Raw genomic sequence first — 20,131 nt, 5'->3', positions numbered from 1 at the left:
TATATATATATATATATATATATATATATATATATACATACATTATATATATATATATATATATATATATAAATATATATATATATATAAGATGACACTCCTTGACACTGGTGTCGTCCTGCTTCCTGAGCGACAATGCATTTGGACTTCAATCCGTGCTTTCTTGGAGCTCTGCTCCTGGAACTTCTCTCCCCCGGGCAGCTGCTGCTGGGCTGTGTCTTGGTGACTGTCACCTCCTGGGACAGGCCTCCCTCCAACGTGCTGCTGCTTGTATGATCTTGTTCATTTGTTTCTTCCCTCTCCCCGTGTCACTTGCCATGTAAGCTCTGTGGGAGGGTGGCCTTGCCTGTCTTCCCCACTGCCCCACCCCATCCTTAGGCATACAGTAGGCATTTAACAAACACACCGTAGATGGTGGAGCGGGTAGTACTCCAAATAAACTCTTGAGGGAGGGAACCTTCTCCAATTTACTAAGCATCTTTGCCAGTTCTGTAGTGTCAAATAAACACGCAGGTCCCATTGACAACTGGGGGAGGGGAGTGACTGTTTACAGTAAAGAAGAAATATCCCTCCTTTCCCTTCCTGGTTCTCCATAGAAGTTGGAGGACGTTAGAAGGATGCCCTGGGTTTGCCTCTGACTGTGCCACACCCCTGCTCAGTGGGTCGCTAGGCCCACTCACTCCACACACACTCACTTTGGACAGGATCCCGGACCGGGGCACGAACCCGTGTCCCCTGCATCGGCAGGCGGACCCTCAACCCCTGCGCCACCAGAGAAGCCCTAGAGCTCCGATCTTTAACCCAAGATGGTCAGGGCTCCTTTGTCAGTCCTCCGTTGGGTGTTTGGGGAAGATGCTCTTTGAGCTCACGAACGCAGGAGGCACAGGAAGAGGGGACAAGGGACTGTAGCCCAGCCCTCCTCTCTCACTGCCTCTTCCCCTCTTGCCCTCTATTATTTTGCTGTCTGCCTTGACTCCTGTTAGAGCCAGTCAGGGCGTTGTCTGCTGGTGCTGGGGAGAAAGCAGACAGCGCACAGAATGTGTACCGGGTTTGATTTTAGGCTCTACGATGCCAGAAGCTCAGGTGAAGGATTATTTCTTTATAAAAAGGCAAAGAAAATCCTCAGGATGACACTTCTTAGCGATACATGACCAAGAGACTGTACTTCCGGTAAAAACGTGCGTTCAGCTGAACAGTGTTCCACTCCATGATGTTTTCCTCTCCAGTGAGGGAAGGAGAGGCAGGGGGTGAGGGGCGTGCCCCGTGCACCGCAGCTTCCGGCTGGCCCGGGGCACCCTTCCCAGAGCTGCGACATGCACACCCCTATTCCTGACCAACTCAGCTGCAGGGAAATCAGTGACAAAAGTAATCCCACCTAGTCAAATAGTTTCTTTTCACTTGGTGCAGAAAACCTGCTTTAAGCAAAGCAGCTGATGTGTTTGAGAGACAGGGGAAGTGATTGAGGGTCCCTGGGCTTCCTGACCTTCCTCTCTGGGGGGGTGGGGGGTGGGGGTTGAACCTTAAATTCTGGGTGAAGACTGGACCTGGGCAGGGTCAGCCCAGCGTCTGCCCTTCGGTGCCTCCCTGGGTTCAGAGGGGTCCGTCAGGAGAGAAGCAGACAAGGACAGAGGACATCACACATAGAACACGCTGGAGCATTTGGAGAGGGAGGGTGGCGGGAACGGCGTTGATAAAATACCCGTTACTGGTTTGCCTTCAAGATAGAGGGGGTGACGGTTCCACATTTAAGCGGGTTAACGTTAAAAACAGAGTGGCTTCATCGTTAGCTGCAGCCGCTGTTAGAGGTACGCTAAGAGCTGCATGTGGAAGGTGCTGGGAAACAGAGCATTAGGGTCCTTCAAGGCCAGATCACAGGCACCCTCTGTCCTGGTCCAGGTGCAAGCGTTTCACAATTGCCCTTAAGGATGTGGATGCTAAAATTACAGGTGCACTTGGTTAATTACATCCCCTCCTTAATTGCGGGCTCAGACGGCCAGGTGGTCAATATTTTGATTGGTCTAATTAGTCAGACGTGTCCGCGAGCAGCTGCGTACCACATTCCGGGCAGGGCCAGGAGAGGCACCTTAGAGAAGGTCCAGCCTTTGGGAAATTTGTCCACAGATGCATAATGAGTTCCTAACAACCAGTATGGCTAGTGACGTAAACGCTTCAAGTCCTGTGATGAGAATTTAAAGAGAAGAAATGTAAAAGGTCTGTTCGCACAGAGAAAGGAAGACTAGCAAACATTCGGTGCCAGTTAGGGAGAGGGTTTTGGTTTAGCCGGTGATCGAGCTGCCTCATTAAGTCAAAAGAGTAATCCAACCACCATTTTTGTACATAGCAAAATGTGCAAAAGAGATCGCACCCAACCGTTTTTACAGTAGAGGCTTCAACACTCTTCCCACAGGGGGAAGTCACCCCAAGGGAAACAGGAAGAGATCCTGAGGGTGTTCAGACTGGGGTGGTGTCCTCGGGAGAAGCCCACCCGGGAGAAGCTCACCTCTGCTTTTCTGATTCGTGTGAAGGCCCAGTCCAGATCTTGCACCCAGCCCCTGCCTGCTGGCGATCTCAGTGAGCCTGGAGGTCGCGGCTCTTTCACAAAGCCCCTCCTCTCGAGCGCTGTGTCTGTTGGGTGACTGCGGTGGGATGTCTGTTTCTTTACTGGGACAGGAGATCTTTTACAAAAAGCTCCCTGGGCCCCTCTGAGGGCCCGGCCAGTACCCATGCTGTGTGATCTGACTGACACTCTGGTTTTGTTTCTGTCTAGATGAGTTCTGGTTCTCCGATGGGTCCTTATCAGATAAGTCCAAGTGCGCAGATCCTGGCCTGATGCCCCTCCCGGACACGGCCACGGGGTTAGATTGGTCCCACCTCGTGGATGCTGCCCGGGCGTTTGAAGGTAACGACTCGCAGCCTCTGGGGCCGGGGCAGCAGCACAGGGGTCGTCCGGGTTAACGTCTGGATGCTCTGGGCATCTTCCAAGAGGAAAACCAGGGGATGGCTTGGGCTGAGACTGAGGGCCTTTCCTTAGGGAGAACCAGGCACGCAGGGAAACAGCACCCGGCAAAGGGCCCCAAACCTGCTTCCAGGTCAGGCGCCAGCTGTGACCTGGCAGGCGTCACTTGTCCTCTGACACCTGTGTTTTCTTACCTGTCCTAGAGGTGGGGATCTAGGACACAGACTCTGTCTTTCCTCCCAGCGTGACGAGGTGAAACAGGAGGAGAAGGCCCTTCAGAGGTCCAAGCCACCCGGACAAGCACAGGCCTGGGCGTCTGCTGGCTTGGGGTCCCTGCAGACTCTGATGTGGCCTCCTTGACCCAGCGGGTCACCCTGCACGGGCCCCGGCTTCCTCCTCTAACCATGTGGTCAGGATGGTGCTGGGCTGGCTGATCTCTGGGGCCCTCTGGCTGTCACACTGCCCTCCACCATCTCTGGAGAATGTTTCTGTGAATATAGGAGGGGAAGCTGCACCTTTTCTCCAGCCTGCAGGTAAAGGGGGCCACGGACAAGGGAGATGCTTGCTTCCCAGACACCCTCTGCACCTATGCATGGGTCCAGGGACCCCGGTGACCCGGATTCAGACTTTCTGCCATTTGCTGCTACATTCTCTCCATGACCACAGCCTCTGCACCCGGGTGACCTGTCTGAGACTCCCCTGTGTGTCTGCGTCTTCATTGCCGCCCCCCAGGGATGGCCACGGCCACCTGAGTGGCCCTTTTCTTTCCCTCTCCTTTGACTCACCTGCTCTGGTCATCGGTTCCCGTCACCTGTGATCCGGAGCACAGGCTCCGGATTCCTTTCCCAGGAGGGGCAAGTGCACTTTGCAGTCAGGCTGCTGCAGGGTGTGGAGGTCAGCTGCCCTGACTGCCTGTCTGACGAGCTGCCCTGCTAGGCAGTTTCTCTCATCAGTTGGGATCAGTGCCTCTGGTCCTAAGCTCCATTTGGGGGGGAGTCTGGGGGAGGGGTGAGTCGGAAGCTCCTCAAGCTAATTCAGGGACACGTTAATTCAGTACAGGGACGTTTAGCTCTGGTAGATGGGGGGCGGGGAAAGTGTTGGGAAGAAACTCCTGCAACAGGCACGGGCTGTTTCTGCTCCCTTACTAGACAGAGTACAACGGTTTTGGGTTTGCTGCTTTACAGTACTCATCCCGTGTGGAAACTTGAGAATGCCCCCGTCTGCTTGGTAACGCAGCCTTCATTCCTTTCAACCAGAAGATGGTTAGGGTGCATTATAACAGCCCTCTGAACACTGGCCCGACGTGACCGAGCCCCAGAGGGCACGAACACAGTCTCCCCCCTGTCCAGAGCGGCCCAGGCAAGACGGAGCAGCACTGTCTCTGGCCTGTTCTGTGCACACTGTTGTCTTACTGCCCGAGGAGAGTGTAAGAACTTCCATTCTGTCTTCTCCGTTCCCCCACTGCATAGATATAGCGTAGTGCTTACCACACTGAATTCTGCATTATTCACCTCTCTGTCTCTTCCTATTAGATGATGAGTTTCTCAAGGGAAGCCTGCTTCTTCAATTTATCTTATCTTTATTGAGCAAGTGCAGACCAAGATAACCGAATGAGGAGAGCTCGTACAAAGGAGCCAGTAGGTCCGAAATGCACAGGGCCCTGTGCACCCTTGAGCTGTCTCAGCTCACAGCATAATTTGTAACCTCTGAGGTCCTTCTGCATTTTGTGTCCATTTTTCTGATTTAAAACAACACATACCACTTTGTCTCCACCCTCATTTGTGTCTTTGCCTGGCTCCCTTCCACCCCTTCCGAACAAAGTCGCTGCTATGAAGTGGAGTTTTTCAGGGAGCTGGGCTGCAGGTGGGAGGGCGAGAAAGCAAAATGGTGCAGACAGCAGTGACTGAATTGTCCATCCAGGGGGGGCTGTGGTTGTGATCGCAGCCCTACAGCTGGGCTGCTGGCCTTTGGACAAGTCACTTAGCTACACGCCTTGTGCCGACACTGAGTGTTAGACACCAGTCCTCTAAGGTACGTGCTCGTGTTGGGCTTCAGCCTGCTTGTCTGTGAAATGAATTCCTTCCCAGAGAACCTGGAAGGTTTCTCCCAGACCTACCCTTCAGTTCTGCAGTTCCATTCTTCAGGGTATTTCTGAGCTGGAGTTAGAGGCTAGCTGGGAGTTGGCATCGTCAGACAAAGGAGGAAAAACCACAGACATCCCAGCTAGCCAGTGCCTCAGGGGCAGGGGTCCCTAAGTTCAACCGAAAGAATGTGGATTCTATTTGCAGGGGGAGAGGACTTTGGTCTGAACTTTCCAATCAACATTTTATAGAAAATATGGAAAGAGTTGAGGTCGTGTTTAAAAATTTCAGTTGTCTTCTGTGCCACTCCGTAGGGTAGCATGCCACCTTGAGACATTAGTCAGCTCAGGAAAGTTGAAGAATTTGCAACTCCAGACCTTTGGCTAATCAGATTCTTTTGTATCGGTGTCGGCTCCGCTGTGACGCAAGTTGGTATGGTGGTGACCAGGCGTGATCCATCCCCTTAGCACTTTTAAAAAAAATTTATTTTATTGAAGTATACTTGATTTAGAATGTTGTGTTAATTTCTGCTGTACAGCAAAGGGATTCAGTTATACATATATACACGTTTTTCCATATTCTTCTCCATTATGGTTTATCACAGAATATCAAATATAGTTCTCTGTGCTGTACATTAGGACCTTGTTGTTTATCCATTCTACATATAATAGTTTGCATCTGCTAATCCCAAACTCCCTGTCCATCCCTCCTCCCCCCGCCCCTTGACAACCACAAGTCTGTTCTGTCTGTTTCTGTTCCGTAGATATGTTCATTTGTGTCCTATTTTATTTTTGTTTTTGTTTTTGGTTTTTTGCGGTATGCGGGCCTCTCACTGCCGTGGCTTCTCCCGCCGCGGAGCACAGGCTCCGGACACGCAGGCCCAGCGGCCACGGCCCACGGGCCTAGCCGCCCCGCGGCACGCGGGATCCCCCCGGACCGCGGCACAAACCCGTGTCCCCCGCATCGGCAGGCAGACCCCCAACCACTGCACCACCAGGGAAGCCCTGTGTCCTATTTTAGATTCAACATATAAGTTATATGATAACACTATTTGTCCTTCTCTGTCTGTCTTACTCCACTGAGTATGATAATCTCTACTTGCATCCATGTGCTGCACATGGCATTATTTCATTCTTTTTATGGCTGAGTAATATTCCATTGTATATATGTACCACATCTTCTTTATCCATTCATCAGTGGACATTTAGATTGCTTCCATCTTGGCTATTGTGAATAGTAGTGCTCTGTGAGCATAGACATCCCCGTAGCACTTTAAAGAGAAAGGTCTTCACCCAGATGACCCAGTTGCCCTGCCTGTGACATGATCTTTTTGTACCAATTCTCAAAGCCATTTCTGAGCTAGACTCAACATCATGAAGAAAAGATAGTCCAGAAAATCCCCATGTGCCTGTTAAATCATTACAAACTAATATAGGCAGTTCAAGATGCCTTATTGAGCTCAGGCCCCTCTGGAAGAAGGCTGTGCCCATACTTTGACATGAGTAGTTAGCACATTTGAAAACAGGCTTTAACAAAATGGAATGTATCTGCCTATTTGATTGAGATACCACATATAAGTGATATCACTTAATTAGAATAAGTTATAGTAGATGAAGTCATTAAAAGTTGTCATATCGATTTCCCTAAAAGGGTATATATATATAATAGAATTAGGGCCTATTTCTAATAAAAATTAAGATTTGAGAGATACTTTCAAAGCTTAGCAAAGAATATCTACTTTATTCCAAATAGTTGCATAATACTTTTTTTTTAATTGAAGTATAATTGATAGTTGATTTACAATGTTGTGTTAGTTCTAGGTATACAGCAAAGTGATTCAGTTACGTGTGTATAGAGATAGATAGGTAGATAGATGATAGATAGATAGATTCTTTTTCAGATTCCTTTCCCTTATAGACTATTACAAGATATATAGTATAATTACAAGATATATGGTGTAATACTATACCAAATAGTTATATTTGGTTATTTGGTTATTATGTAACCAAATAGTTACATAATACTTAATGGAAAAAAATGTTTTTAATGTTTTAAGTAGATCCCTTAAGTACAGAAACTAAACAAGGGTATCCTTTGAGACCGTGTCCTCTGATTTCGTATTGGAACCCTTGACATTTAAATAAGCAATGAAAAGAAAAAGGGAATAAATTTTGGAAGTAACAAAATATTTATAGATATGATTCTATATCCAGGAAATATTTTAAAAATCAAAAAGAAATTATTAGAGATTATAAAATAGAGTAGGTAAGATATTTCAAAATATATTTCATATTTTTATAAGCCTCATTTCAAAGCATTGGTAATTTTTTCAGTTATCTATCTCTGTATAAGAAACCACCCCAAAATTTATGGCTGAAGACAGCAATGGTTTGTTCTGTCTAATGATTCCGTGGGTTGGCTAGGCTCAGCTGAGTGATTCTTCTGCCTCCTATGGTCTCAGCTGAGGTCACACATGTGGGTATATTCAGCTGGAGCTCAACTGGGTCTGGAGCCTTAAGGGACTCCACTCATGTGTCTGTAACCTGGAACAGCTGGGGTCTAGCTGGACCCTTGTCTCCAGTGGGTAATTATACTTCTTCACATGTGGCTTAAGGAATCAGGAGACCACAAGCAGAAGATACACGGTGTTTCAAGACCCGGAACATTATATTCACCACGTGCTATCGGGCAGAGAAAGTCCCACGGCCAGCCCAAATCCCAGGATGGAAGTAGGCTCTTCCTTCTGGTGTGAGGGGTGGCATGTGCACACAGCCATCTTTGCAGACAGCCTTCCACTTAGCAGTCACAAAGGACACCTTAGGTACATCAGCAAGATCAAATTATAAATTCCTTGGGAGTTAGCCATCATTAGAATTATAATGAGAGAAAAGCACTGGACACTTTGATACCTGAAAAGTCATAGTATATGAAAGGACAGGAATGGATAGAAAGCACATGGGAAAGAGGAGAGCCCTTCCTGAGTTAATTCACAGACTTCGTACCATTTCAGTTCAAATATCTAAAGGATATTTGCATCCATTTGGAAAACAGATGAACAATGGTCAACAAAAAAGTTTATTATAAATCAATAGCAATAAAGCAGCATAATAACGATTCAGAAGGTAGAAATGAGTCCTTTTGAAGGGGAAAAAAAAGAGCCTAGGCTGAAATCTGCGTATATTTAAGAGTTAAATGGGAGTGGAATTTATGTACTCCATTTGGATTTAGGAATTAGAAAAGTCAATTCTAGAAAAAGTAAAGACAGAAAGATTAATGTTTTGGAAGCATGCCAGTGCCATAATTATGGAGTAATGAGAGAACATACAAAATGTCATATGACCAGATAAAAGTATTTAAATATTTAGATCTTTTATGAACCTGGATGAGAACATTAAAATAAAAGGGAAAGTAGGGGAACATGGGAAAGATTTGTAATAAATGTGATGGATAAAACCGGGGTATCTCCAGTGAATGAAGGAACATGACCCCCCAAAAATGCCAAACGCCTGATAAGCAAACGGTCAAGCCATGTGTCTCACAGTCCGAAAGAAGGATCACACAATAGATAAGGACTTGAAAAGTGTTCAACCACACATGTAAATGTAATGTACCAGCTCACATCTCTTGAGTATGAAAAACGATGCAGCAGCTCTGGGAAGCTATGAAGAACGCTCACAGCTGGTATCATTATAAAGATTATAAAATGATCCATCTTTGCGTTCAAGCAATATGACAGTACGTAACTAGAGCCAGAAAATGTACCCACCCTTTGACCAGCAATCACATTCCTGAGAATTTGCTTGCTGGCAGTTATTTAAAAGAATAGAAAATCTTCCAACAGAGAAATGCTATGCAGCATTGTTAAAAATTAATTAATAAGTGAATAGATAGGTAATGGAGCTCTACTCCAAAAACCAGTGTCTAAACATTGAGAACTCCTTCATAGGCTTGGGAGAGAGAAGGTGAGTCAAGTGCCAAGTGCGTTTCCCACCACAGCCCGCGCCCCTCACTGCCCTTTCCTGTGACAGGTTTGAAAACTGGCCGAGTCCCAGTTCTGGCTTGTTGTCACGTGGGCAGTGGTTATGTTTAGGGGGGAAGGGTGAGATGTGGCCTTCGGCCCATCAGAACTCCTACACAACACCTGTCATCAATGTTAGGCACTGAGACCATCATCTGTCACTTCCCTTATGACATAAAATAATGTGAAGTATAGAGGGACCGAATGACAGAGAGAGGTCCCATCCCCCCAGTATGGTCAAGTGAACAAACCCAACTAGCAAAGCTAGCTGTGGGTTGGACAGTGAAGCCGGGGAAGGGAAGAGTGGAGTGTCTTTAAAAGTTCTAGGATATAGAGTAGTTCTCTTATCAAAATATCAGAGGTTGCCAGTTGGTGTGTTCTCCGGCATTTGTTGAGTGGATGATGTTGTCTTAAGTGGAAACAGGTGTCAAAGGCAACATTATAAACTGGTTGATTGGAGACTCTCTGAGTGTCAGCGTCCCGCCTGCGTCCCCACAGGCCTTTCCTCCCCTCGGGATTTCAGCTCTTTCCCGCTGGTGGTAACTGTTGCAAGTGGATGTGTGTGCTCGTGACACGTGCAGAATTAACTCATTTGTCAGGCACTGCCATGGGAATGAAACATTCCACATAAGTGTATTTTCTGAAAAAATGGAAGTTTACACTGCCCTTGGTTTCTTAAACAGAGCGCAATAAGCATACATGTTTATGATGAGAACTTTTTAGGTTCTGAGGCTTCAGCTTAATTTGATGAAGTTGTTAGTTACTGTTATTTAATCACTGCGTGCATATAAGCATAAACAAAATGGTGCATACGGCAAGACCCCTAAGGTTTAAGAAAACAAAAGAAAAGAAAAATGACAGCTACTTAGATGAAAAATGCACCGTTAATTTACTATAGTAAATTGACTTAAATTCTCTCAAAAGTAAGAAAATTGTTGCAGACCAAACAACAGTAGTTGTATCTTAAAGAATAAATCCAGAGCTTTGCTTTGTTCATTACTCAGATTCTGGACCATTACCTTGCGTCGTTCATCAGTAGGCTGCAAAAGGCTAAACCAAGGTACTTTATGTTTAAAAATGTTTTTTTCTCCTGGCGGTCAATTAAATAAGCTACAATTGGATAAGCACACTTGTCAAAAACAACCTGTGATTTTCTACTTGTAGCTAGAGAGCCCCAGCTTTTCTGTAATTCGTAGTTGTAGCAAAGACATATTAGAACAGCCTCATTTGTGGAAATGGGTTTAGTTTAATTTAGCCTCACACCTGCGTGTCTCGTATGGCATACATCTGGCATACATTCTCCTGTTCTACACCCTCGGCAGACATGACTAGTTGATCAGAGCACCCGTCCCTCCCGATTCAGGCCTGGACTTACCGGTCTCTGACATTGCACCACGCAGCTTGCCTGGAGTTAGAGGGATTATTTGCAGGCCACTGTTGTGCCATGTCAGCTCTAGATTGATAATGGAATAGTCTGCCGACTGTTCATCCTCCTGTTTAGTGCTAAATGCACTAAAATAAGAAACTGACAATAAACAGCAAGGTCCTGCTGTGTAGCACAGGGAACTATATTCAACATCCTGTAATCAGCCATGATGGAAAAGAATATATATATATATGAAAAACTGAATCACTTTGGTACACAGCATTGTAAATCAACTATACTAATCAATAAAATAAATTTTAAAAAAGAAACGGACATTGAAATCAGGTTTTTTGAAGATTATTTCAAGGGAAGGCTTGTTTCATGTGTAAGCCATGTCCTTATGTCCCCTCTTAGCCAGATATGCTTGCACAGGAAAGAACAGAAAGGAATAAACCAAACAGTGTGGGTGACTGGAAACTGTGCTCGCCATTTACATGAAGTTCACACTCCGAGCCTCCCTTTTCTTACAGTTTTGTCTGTGCCTTTTGGTTCAGTGTCAGTAATCACTTTGGTTACTGAATATTTATCATTACAGAAATAAGCTGTGGAGGAATAAAGCTCCCACTGGCAACTTGTCCGTCACTAAGATGAGCTATTTTACAAAGGAGTTTAGTGTCTGTACTTAATCAAGTAGCATTCTGGTTGCATTTCAACCTCCCAAGCTATTCAGATTCAAAGTGAAATCCTCTTTGTGAAATTACATTGTTGGCAAAACTATTTCTGGCTTCTTGCCTCCTGACCAGTAGGACCTTGTTTCTCCCCAAAGAATGTTTGAATGGCTGCCAGTAGCAAGTTCTGTTTCTTCAAATGTGTGGATACTTTATCAATTAAGGTAAAAATAGATGAAGCGAGCTAAAACGTTTTCATTGAGATATTTAGACTTGACCATCAGAACCAAGTATATTAAGAAAGATACAAGCTAACCAAATTATTACCGGGTTGCATAAAATGTGGATGAGTCAATGAGACTCTTAAAAAGTGAGAATAAGAAGTTCTTTTCTTTCACTCCTTTTGGTCCGTAGCTAAATTCACCGTGGAATAAAAAATGCCTCTGCTGTTGATTTTTTTTAATTGGGAAGCATTCCCTGCTTTGGGGCCATCACAGAACGGAGGGTTATTTTGCACACTCCGGTAGACCAGACCCTCTATCCCTCCCCAGGGCCACTCACCCCCGGCCTGGGTGCCCCGTCCTTCCTGCCCACCTCTGCTGGTCACTTCCCATCAGGTGTAAAAGTAGGCAGTGCCCAAGTTATGCTGTTCATCTTAATTAAATTACAAATTATTTCATCAGATGCAAAAACCCTACTAGTCTGTACCAAGTTGGGAGCTTGGTTGTCTCAGGAGTGTATAGTTACAGAAGGTCTCTCATCCTGTAGAAGGTGCAAAGCGTGGACAAGGGCCCCTTAAAGCTTTACAGGAATGTCGGTTGAGGACATCTGCTTACCTGTCACGGGTGTTGAGGTGTCGCGACGGAGGAAAGGGACACATGGCTGGGGAGCCTGCTGTACGATCGATCAGGCGGGGTACTCAGCACAGCTCTGGGAGGGCCCGGACTCTGTGGGTGCCCCCATCCCTGAGGCCCAGTTCCTTCCAGGACCCCCGGCCCCTCCGCCATCCTCTCTGATTAACGGGATGTGCGTGACCCTCCAGAATCCAGACGAACAGGTAGCCTCATTAGGAGAGGTGTCCAGCAGCCAGCGGGAGACAGAGGGGGATAAATTAAGATCAGAGCACCCCTGACCACGGACCCCGGTGCGATTTCTCGGCCATTAATCAAATCACGTGAAAAAGCCACTGCAGCACTAACGCACCTGCCGTATCCCTCGGATCCCAAGTGTGGATGCGCTCGGGTGCCAGGGGGCGGGGGAGGGGGGTGGATGATTAGATGTGTCCCTGGTTCTCCCCTGTACCTTTTGCTTGAAACCAGGATTTCTCTGCATGCCATTCAGCATTTCTGGGTCAGCGTTCTTGTGTCAGAGTTCAGCGCCCAGAGCTGGGCCAGTCTGGTCCCCGTTCCGAAGAATATCACATTCCCTTTCCTGCCTAGCTCTTGAGACGTTGGATGTGAAGTCACTGGTGCCAGGAACAGAAATGGCCCCATGCTAAGGAGAGGTAGTCGAGCTGCTGTAAACACTACAGATCTTCCTCTAAGGGGTTTAGTGAGAATATGCAACTAATCTCTCGCACCACCACTATCTTCACCTTCAGGGAGCTGGTCATTTAAGCAAACCCAAAATGGTCACGCCTTCCTGCAGCTGGGTTGGCACGTGTGTGGCATGCCACTTAGCCTTGTTGTGTCACGACAGCCGTGCGTCCGGCCAGGGCCATGACACGTGAAACGTACCGTCTCTCCACACTCCTTGGCGATTCATAATACTGTACTGTCTCTCGGGGCAGTTCCTGGCTTAGTACAACACATGCACACAGGCAGACATGTACACACACTTACATGCAGATGTGCACACTGGCACTCATGTGTACACACGTGCCCCTCACACACACACACACACACACACACACACACATAGCTGTATTTCCATCACCTGAGCCTGATGTGGGCCCCCAGAGGCTCTTAAGTGAGGAGAGATATCACCGTTCAAAAGAAAATTCTAAATCTTATTTCAGGTCTTGACTCAGATGAAGAACTTGGGCTACTCTGTCACCACACGTCCTATCTAGGTGATTGTCTGGGGCTGTTCCTGGGGTCCCCATCCTCCGTAACCTTTTCTTTCTGTTTCATTGTCTGCACGTCTGCATGGTTATGGAAGCACGGAGGGTCGGGGACGCACAGGGTGACGTGTCCGGGCCATTGTGTCTCAAGGAAGCTCTCCGGTTTCGGGGAGAGCTTGAGGAGATGTCCCCCTCCTTCGTTCTGTGAATCAGTCATGTCGTCCCCCGACGCCGTTCTTTCACGCCCAGCCAGCAGCTTGGGCATCTCTTGGGATACGGACAGAAGAAAGATTGGCTCTAGCCGATCCAGTGTCTGCTCCTTGCTCCCCCGGCTGTGATGTGAGTGTGTCATGCAGCCCAGAAGGACGGCCAGTCTGAATGCTTTCCGATTGTCAGCAGCTTGCCTGAGTTTGTTGTTCTTTGTTTTGTTTCACACAGGGCAGTAACTGACTGGTGGGAGGGGAAGGTTTTATTTAGCAACTATTCATTTCCACGAAGAAATGGTGCCTTGCGGCTGTTACTAATGCTTCTTTCTGTGTGTGTCTCCCATCCCCAGACCAGAGAGTGGCGTCCTTCTGCACCCTGACAGATATGCACCCCGAGCAGGACCTGGAAGGGGCCCAGGAGCTGCCTTTATGTGTTGATCCTGGCAGTGGCAAAGATTTCATGGACGCCACTGGGTATGTGACTCCTGTGGACCGCCTCCCTCCCGTGTCCCAGGCCCCAGTTGTTAACAGGGATTCAGCTCAGCCCCGGCCAGCCAGGAAACCATTTTCACCTGCGTTTCCCCAGTCCTTCAGGACCCAGAGAAGGGACCGAGCGGGCCTGAGTCGGCTTCTGCGCTGCTGGGTGGATGGAGCTTGGCAGCATAACTGCTGTGGTCCGCGGGAGAGTCCTGCCAAGATGTGTAGTCAGTGCCCTTGGCGGCGAGGCTCTCGGCCCGGGTGGGAGGGTGTGACGCCCGCTCAGCATCTGCCGCCTGATCACTGCAGCGGCATCAGACGGGGATACCTCGCTGACAGCCCTCCATCTGCCGAGGGCACGCTCCCGCCCACCAACCCTAGTCCCGCACCCAGCCCCACGGCTCCCGCTGAGGCGTGCCGAGAGCGAGCCGTCTCTACCCCTATGTTCTCGGCGTGCTCATCACCCACAGAGTGTATGTTCTTTCAGTGTCACCCACGCCTAATTCCAACTTTTCTGTCAACTCGAGTTATCAACAACTTGCATGTTCATCTTGGTGATGAGCCTCTTGATACTCCCTTAACAGAGAAAGGCAGATTTGGGGAAACTGAGTGTATATTTGGTTCTCAGGACTTCGTTCTGGTCTACCTAATCTCAGCTGCTAACTGCATTTAGATCACCTATCTTTTGCTTTCTTAGCGATGTGTATGCCTGTAGAGATTCTGAATCCCCTTTTAAATCAAAAGCGACCCAGGAGGGATTTTTCCACCAAAGCAGCAATGTGTTCACTTTCGACATCTGACATAATCTTATTTATTTCCTTGCTGGGCTCTAAGCACACAATAGAATTTTTTACGTGAAAACTTTACCAACAAAAACTCTGGACTGCGGTGTCTTGACCTCAGCACGCTTGAGTCTTTCTAAGTCTTTCCTTCCTTGCTAGAGGGCGGCCTCCATCCACACTGACCGGGAAAGTCAACCAGCTGGAGCTGATTCTTTGGCAGCTGCAGACCGACCTTCGGAAGGTAAAGCAATCGATTGGAAGCCCGTGCTCAGAACTCTTTCTCTTACACAATCAACCTTTTTTAACTATTAGGAAAAAAAAAAAAAAAAAAAAAAAAAAAAAAAAAAAAAAAAAAAAAAAAAAAAAAAAAACCCTCCAGAAAGGTAACTGCCGTAATCAAAACCCAACAGTAAATGGAAACGGAGACTCCTGGGGTCTGATTCCATCTTCCCTGCCCACAGCTACTGTATTTCATTGTAGGGGACACAAGGTCCTGTAGATCGGACTGAATGAGGATGAGCCCTGGATGCCCAGTCTTCAGAATGAGGCAGAAATGCAGCAGGCTAGCGTTTTTCAGTTCAGTGAGTTATCAGTTGCACCAACGTTTATGAGCTGACCTAAGAAGAGTTAGTTGCTATCAGGAAGCCTGGTGTCCCCAGGCTGCTTCCTCCTACTGAGTCAGCGTCTGCTCTACCCATCAACCTGTGCGAGCTTGGTCCTCAAAAGATGTGAAGTCATTCATTCCACAGACATTTGCTGAGCTCTTTTTGGATCATCAGCACCGTGTTATCAGTAGCCACTTTGCTATCCGGGGAAATGGAATGGAGTGTCGTAGCTGGAGGGTGATGGTGAGGCCGGGAGGGGCCGTGGGGAGGGTTTTGTTGGTGGAAAAAGGGAGAGGTGACAGCTGGCATGAACGCTGGTGGAGATGATCCATTTGGGAGGGAAATAATGTCCTGAGCCTAACAAGGAGGGAGCTGGCCTGGATGGGGGTAGGGACGGTCCACACATAGTTACCAGAGCAGAGTGTGTGTGCGTGTCTGTGTGTGTGTGTGCCCGTGTGCATGCGTGCACACATGCATTCATACACGAGTACAAGCCTACCTCAGAGATATTGCAGGTTTGGTTCCAGACCCCTGCAATAAAATGAATATCACAATAAATTGGATCACATGAATATTTTGGTTGTTCAGGGCATATAAAAATTATGTTTATGGTATACTGTAGTCTGTTATGTGTACAATAACATTATGTCTATAAGAACAATGTACATACCTTAATTAAAACATACTCTTTATGCTAAACAATGCCAAAACAATTACAGCACGTTGAAGATCACAGATCGCCATAACAAATGTAATAATAATGAAAAAGTCTGGGATATTGGGAGAATCACCAAACGTGACATAGAAACACGAAGTGAGCAAATGCAATTGGGAAAATGGCGCCGATGGACTTGCTCGGTGCAGGGTTGCCACAAACCTTCAATCTGTAAAACACTGGTATCTGCAAAGCGAGGTATGGCTGTAGTCCAAACAGAGACAGGTTGGCAAAGTTCCCCTCTGGTGGTTTCTTTATTCCAGAGCTGAGGGTGAGCGCTGGGAAGGAGGGTGAGAGATTTAAGAAGGATGGAGGGTAAGGTGTAGAGTGGAGGATAATTGGACCAGATGTATTTGGTAAGACTGCAGCATAAATTAGGTATTTTCCTCCAGTGTGGATGACCAGCTAGCTGTCCCAGCTTGCCTGGCATGGAGGGTTTCCCAGGACACAGAACTTTCAAAGCTGGAACTAAGAACGTCCCAGACCAGCTGGGCCAGCTGGTCACCCTGTCTCCAGATGTAGGTGTAGAAAAGTTAGAGAGTTGAACTTAACCAATATTAGATTTCAGACAAGAAATTAAGACCAGGAGCGATAGACAAGGACCATTCAGTGTGTATAGGATGTGATTAAAGTGAGGGACTCAGAGTCTAAGCTGGGTGAGAAGGAATAATGTCACCACAGGGGGTGTCAGTGGACGCTGACAATAAGGTAAGATTGGTAGATTAAATCATTCTTGGAGGGGTGGGTACTGGAGAAATTATTTTAGAAAGACAAGAGGTGGTGGTCAGGCAGTGGGAGCTTGAAGCATTTAGGAAGGTGTGCGGTTATCAGTAATAGCTTCAAGGTACAGGAAATGGCCACAAGAGGCGGGGTGAGGAGGGCAGCCTTCGAGGTCACAAAGACTGAATCAGGTGGAACATCTACGGCGTCTTAAGATCATCAATAAACATGAGGGATGGAGGAGGAAAGAAGAAAGGTGAACCACATTCTAGAACCTTCCATGATGGGAGGGAGTGGAGATATAGTCGACCATGGCAAAGAGCAGGGGTGGCAGGTCTTTCAGCTCATGTCAGGCTTCTCACAGGAGCTGGGATTTTAGGGGAGAGCAGTTACCTGCACCGGGCAGCCGGGGCGAGGTGTTGGCCTGGCAGCCTCCAGGCCCTGTGCTCTTCAGAACGTGCCCTCGTCCCCAGGAGAGAGTCAAGACTCATGTACAGCTGAAGATAAAGGGAATATCCAGGGAAAAGCTTGAGAGTTTAGCAGGTTTCGGTGACAAAGGACGCATTCCATGGGTGGCGTTAAAGGGTCAAGGGGTCAGGAGAGGTGGGCAGCTGAGCCGCAGCAGGGCCCTGGGGATGTCTGAGCTGTGTTGGGAATGAGAGCCCTGGGGCCTGGGGCGGCCAGGAGCTTGAACCTCTTGTGACTGAGGGAAGTGGGCTGAGTCAGCAATGAGTTCTAACACAAGCCTCCACTTGGGACCGGTGTCTTTGGTCGAGAGGTGAGAAGGGACAGGAGATAGGAGCAAAGCTCGAGGGCAGGGCCAGACACGCCGAGGGGGCCAGTCTCCTGAAGAGTCTGAGCCCCCGGCTCACCCGCACGGCCGTGGGCACAGGGCTGCAGGTGCATCTGCGGAGTTAGCCATCAGGTCATCTCCCAGCGCCACTGTGACAGTGCCCCCCCCCCCCCCCACGCCTGGGGCAAGACATCCCTTTCAGCGTCTGGGAGCTCAAACTTGTACGTTTTCCGTTACCGTCTATTGGAAACTCCAGGTCTGATTCTTATGAAAAACCTTTTTTTTTCTTAATACTATTTGTTTGTTTATTTTCGGCTGTGTTGGGTCTTCATTGCTGAGTGCAGGCTTTTTCTAGTTGCGGCGAGCGGGGGCTACTCTTCGTTGCAGAGCACAGGCTTTAGGAGTGTGGGCTTCAGTAGTTGTGGCGCGCGGGCTCTAGAGCGCAGGCTCAGTGGTTGTGGCGCACGGGCTTAGTTGCTCCGAGGCATGAGGGATCTTCCCGGACCAGGGCTCGAGCCCGTGTCCCCTGCGTTGGCAGGTGGATTCTTAATCACTGCGCCACCAGGGAAGTCTCTGAAACGTCTTGATAATTTGTGCATAGTTTTTAGTGGCACCCTTTGAAGGTCATTAGGGAAATACGCTGTCCCAGGAAAGCTTTAAGATGAGGTGAGCTCATGATAAACAAGCCCAGGATCAGCAGCTATGCTGATTCCAACTTGTCCAGTAAGGAGGTGCACCCAGGAAGCTCTGCCCTCCTGTCCAAGGCTATACCTTTTCCCAGGCCCCCTTTTTCAGATAGAGGATAGTATAGACTGTGGTTAATCACCTTCCCGTATAACAGCTGTCTCACTTCCTGTTGGGAGCAAAGTGGGATGAAAGGAAAGAATATTCTGAGTTACTCGTCCCCACCCCCCTGTTTTTGGTAGAAACCAGAGCGGGCAATCAGATTCCCTCTCGCCTCAACCCAAAAAAAAAAAAAAAAAAAAAAAAAAAAAAAAAAAAAAAAAAAAAGGGTAGAAGCGTTCGGACCGCAGCTGGGAGGAGAGAATGTGTCCGGCAGATGCATGACCATCTGTTTCCACCCCCTTCCCCCAGGAGAAGCAGGACAAGGCCGTGCTGCAGGCCGAGGTGCAGCATCTGAGGCAGGACAACCTGCGGCTTCAGGAGGAGTCACAGACGGCCGCGGCCCAGCTGCGCAAGTTCACGGAGTGGTTCTTCAACACCATCGACAAAAAGCCGTAACCTGAGCGCCGCCCAGCCAGGGGCCCCGGGGAAGCCCAGGGTCCCTTTACAGTCGCCAACATGTGGTTTCTCGCTGTGCTTCCAGCCCACCGTAGCTGTGCTTGCTGTCCCACTCTGTCTAGCACCACGCCCCCAGCAGCACAGGGAGCCACCCTGTGACCGCGAAGAGCAACGCTCGTGAGGATGAATGTAACGCTGGTGTCGAGATGAATGTAAACTCTGGTGTCAGTGTGGCCCTCTGAGGCTCTGCTGAAACGGAGCTCTGCGTGGGCTCCCCTCCTGAGGGACGAGGGTTGGGTTTTATGTCCTATATATCAGGTGACTTGGTAGAGATATTAAAACAATTGACCATAGCTTGGGCTTTAGAATTGTAAAATAAACATGAGAACAAATAATCAGACATATACTTTAATGTTAAAGGTGCTCTATTTTTTTGGATGTACAGTAGTTTTTATTTCTACAGCCACATTATCATAGCAATAAGAAAGAGGCAGGGGAAATAGTTGGAAAAGCCGTGTCGGGAGGGGGACAGAAAAAGCACTGATGTGTCTAACACGAGTTCAAATGCAGTTCCTTTAGAGACTTATTTATTTGCAGGAGCAAAACGGTGCCTGAATATTAACAGTGTTCTGATTAAAAAAAGAGAAAAGAAAAGATACATATGCCTTGTAAATGGCTCACTGAGTAGTTACGTCAACTCTTAGTTCACTTTTGTATAGTTAATGCTCTGTTGAAAAAAAAGAGTCAATCTGCTTACTTAGGAGAGCTCCCCTGTGTGCCATGAGCCAGCAGAATCACTTGTACAATGCCAAATTTGTTTTATCTTTGTACAGAAGCTTTGATGAAGTGTCTTGTATTTAACACCCTTATTTAAGCTTATTTAACCTTAAATTGTTAATTTTATAAACTTTGGTTTCACCTGCACTATTTTGGAGGGCAGTGTTGGTAGCAGCGGGCTCAGAAAAGGCTGAGCTTGCCCAAGCAGAGTGAGGAGTGGGGCAGGACCTTCCTTCTAACAACTGGATGCTGCTAGTAACAAGTTGTTTGTATTGCTTTACCATTTTTAACTGTTCTATTTGAGATGAACGTACATTTTGCTTTTTTAATAAATGTTTAAAAGAGTCCACACAAGGAACAGTGTTGTCAGGTGAATGTAGACTTTGGGGTTCTAATATGTCAACAATCTGAGTGTATGAGAATTTATTCCTGGTAATTTAGGACCTTAATCTGTACTGAGTACTACTGAGCCTTCTTACAGAATCCCAACCTGATTTAAAGTAAAAAGTTACTAGCACTGATTAACGGCTGCCACGTGCCAGACACTGTCCTCTGCACTTCTCATAGATCTCATTGAATCCTAACAGTATCCTTACTAGGTGGGTGCCGGGATTCCCATTTTACAGCTCAGTAAACTGAAGCTAAAGTCAAGTGATTTACCCA

The 20,131-nt window shown here is 47.5% G+C and overlaps 1 protein-coding gene across 1 annotated transcript in view; it reads left to right on the top strand.

Moving 5' to 3' along the window:
• Nucleotides 1–19,823, top strand: part of SIPA1L2 (signal induced proliferation associated 1 like 2) — a 110,961-nt gene extending 91,138 nt beyond the window's left edge. Inside the window, exons 17-21 of the mRNA XM_007466991.1 lie at nucleotides 2,768–2,899; nucleotides 13,107–13,160; nucleotides 13,708–13,831; nucleotides 14,776–14,857; nucleotides 18,545–19,823. Of these exons, the coding sequence (XP_007467053.1) occupies nucleotides 2,768–2,899; nucleotides 13,107–13,160; nucleotides 13,708–13,831; nucleotides 14,776–14,857; nucleotides 18,545–18,691 (539 nt within the window). The 3' untranslated portion in view covers nucleotides 18,692–19,823. The remainder of the gene's footprint in view (nucleotides 1–2,767; nucleotides 2,900–13,106; nucleotides 13,161–13,707; nucleotides 13,832–14,775; nucleotides 14,858–18,544) is intronic.
• Nucleotides 19,824–20,131: the final 308 nt, after the last annotated feature.

This window comes from Lipotes vexillifer, unplaced genomic scaffold, assembly GCF_000442215.2.
Source record: "Lipotes vexillifer unplaced genomic scaffold, Lipotes_vexillifer_v1.1 scaffold410, whole genome shotgun sequence".
Classification (NCBI taxonomy): domain Eukaryota; kingdom Metazoa; phylum Chordata; class Mammalia; order Artiodactyla; family Lipotidae; genus Lipotes; species Lipotes vexillifer.
This window is presented reverse-complemented; position numbering and strand designations above follow the sequence as displayed.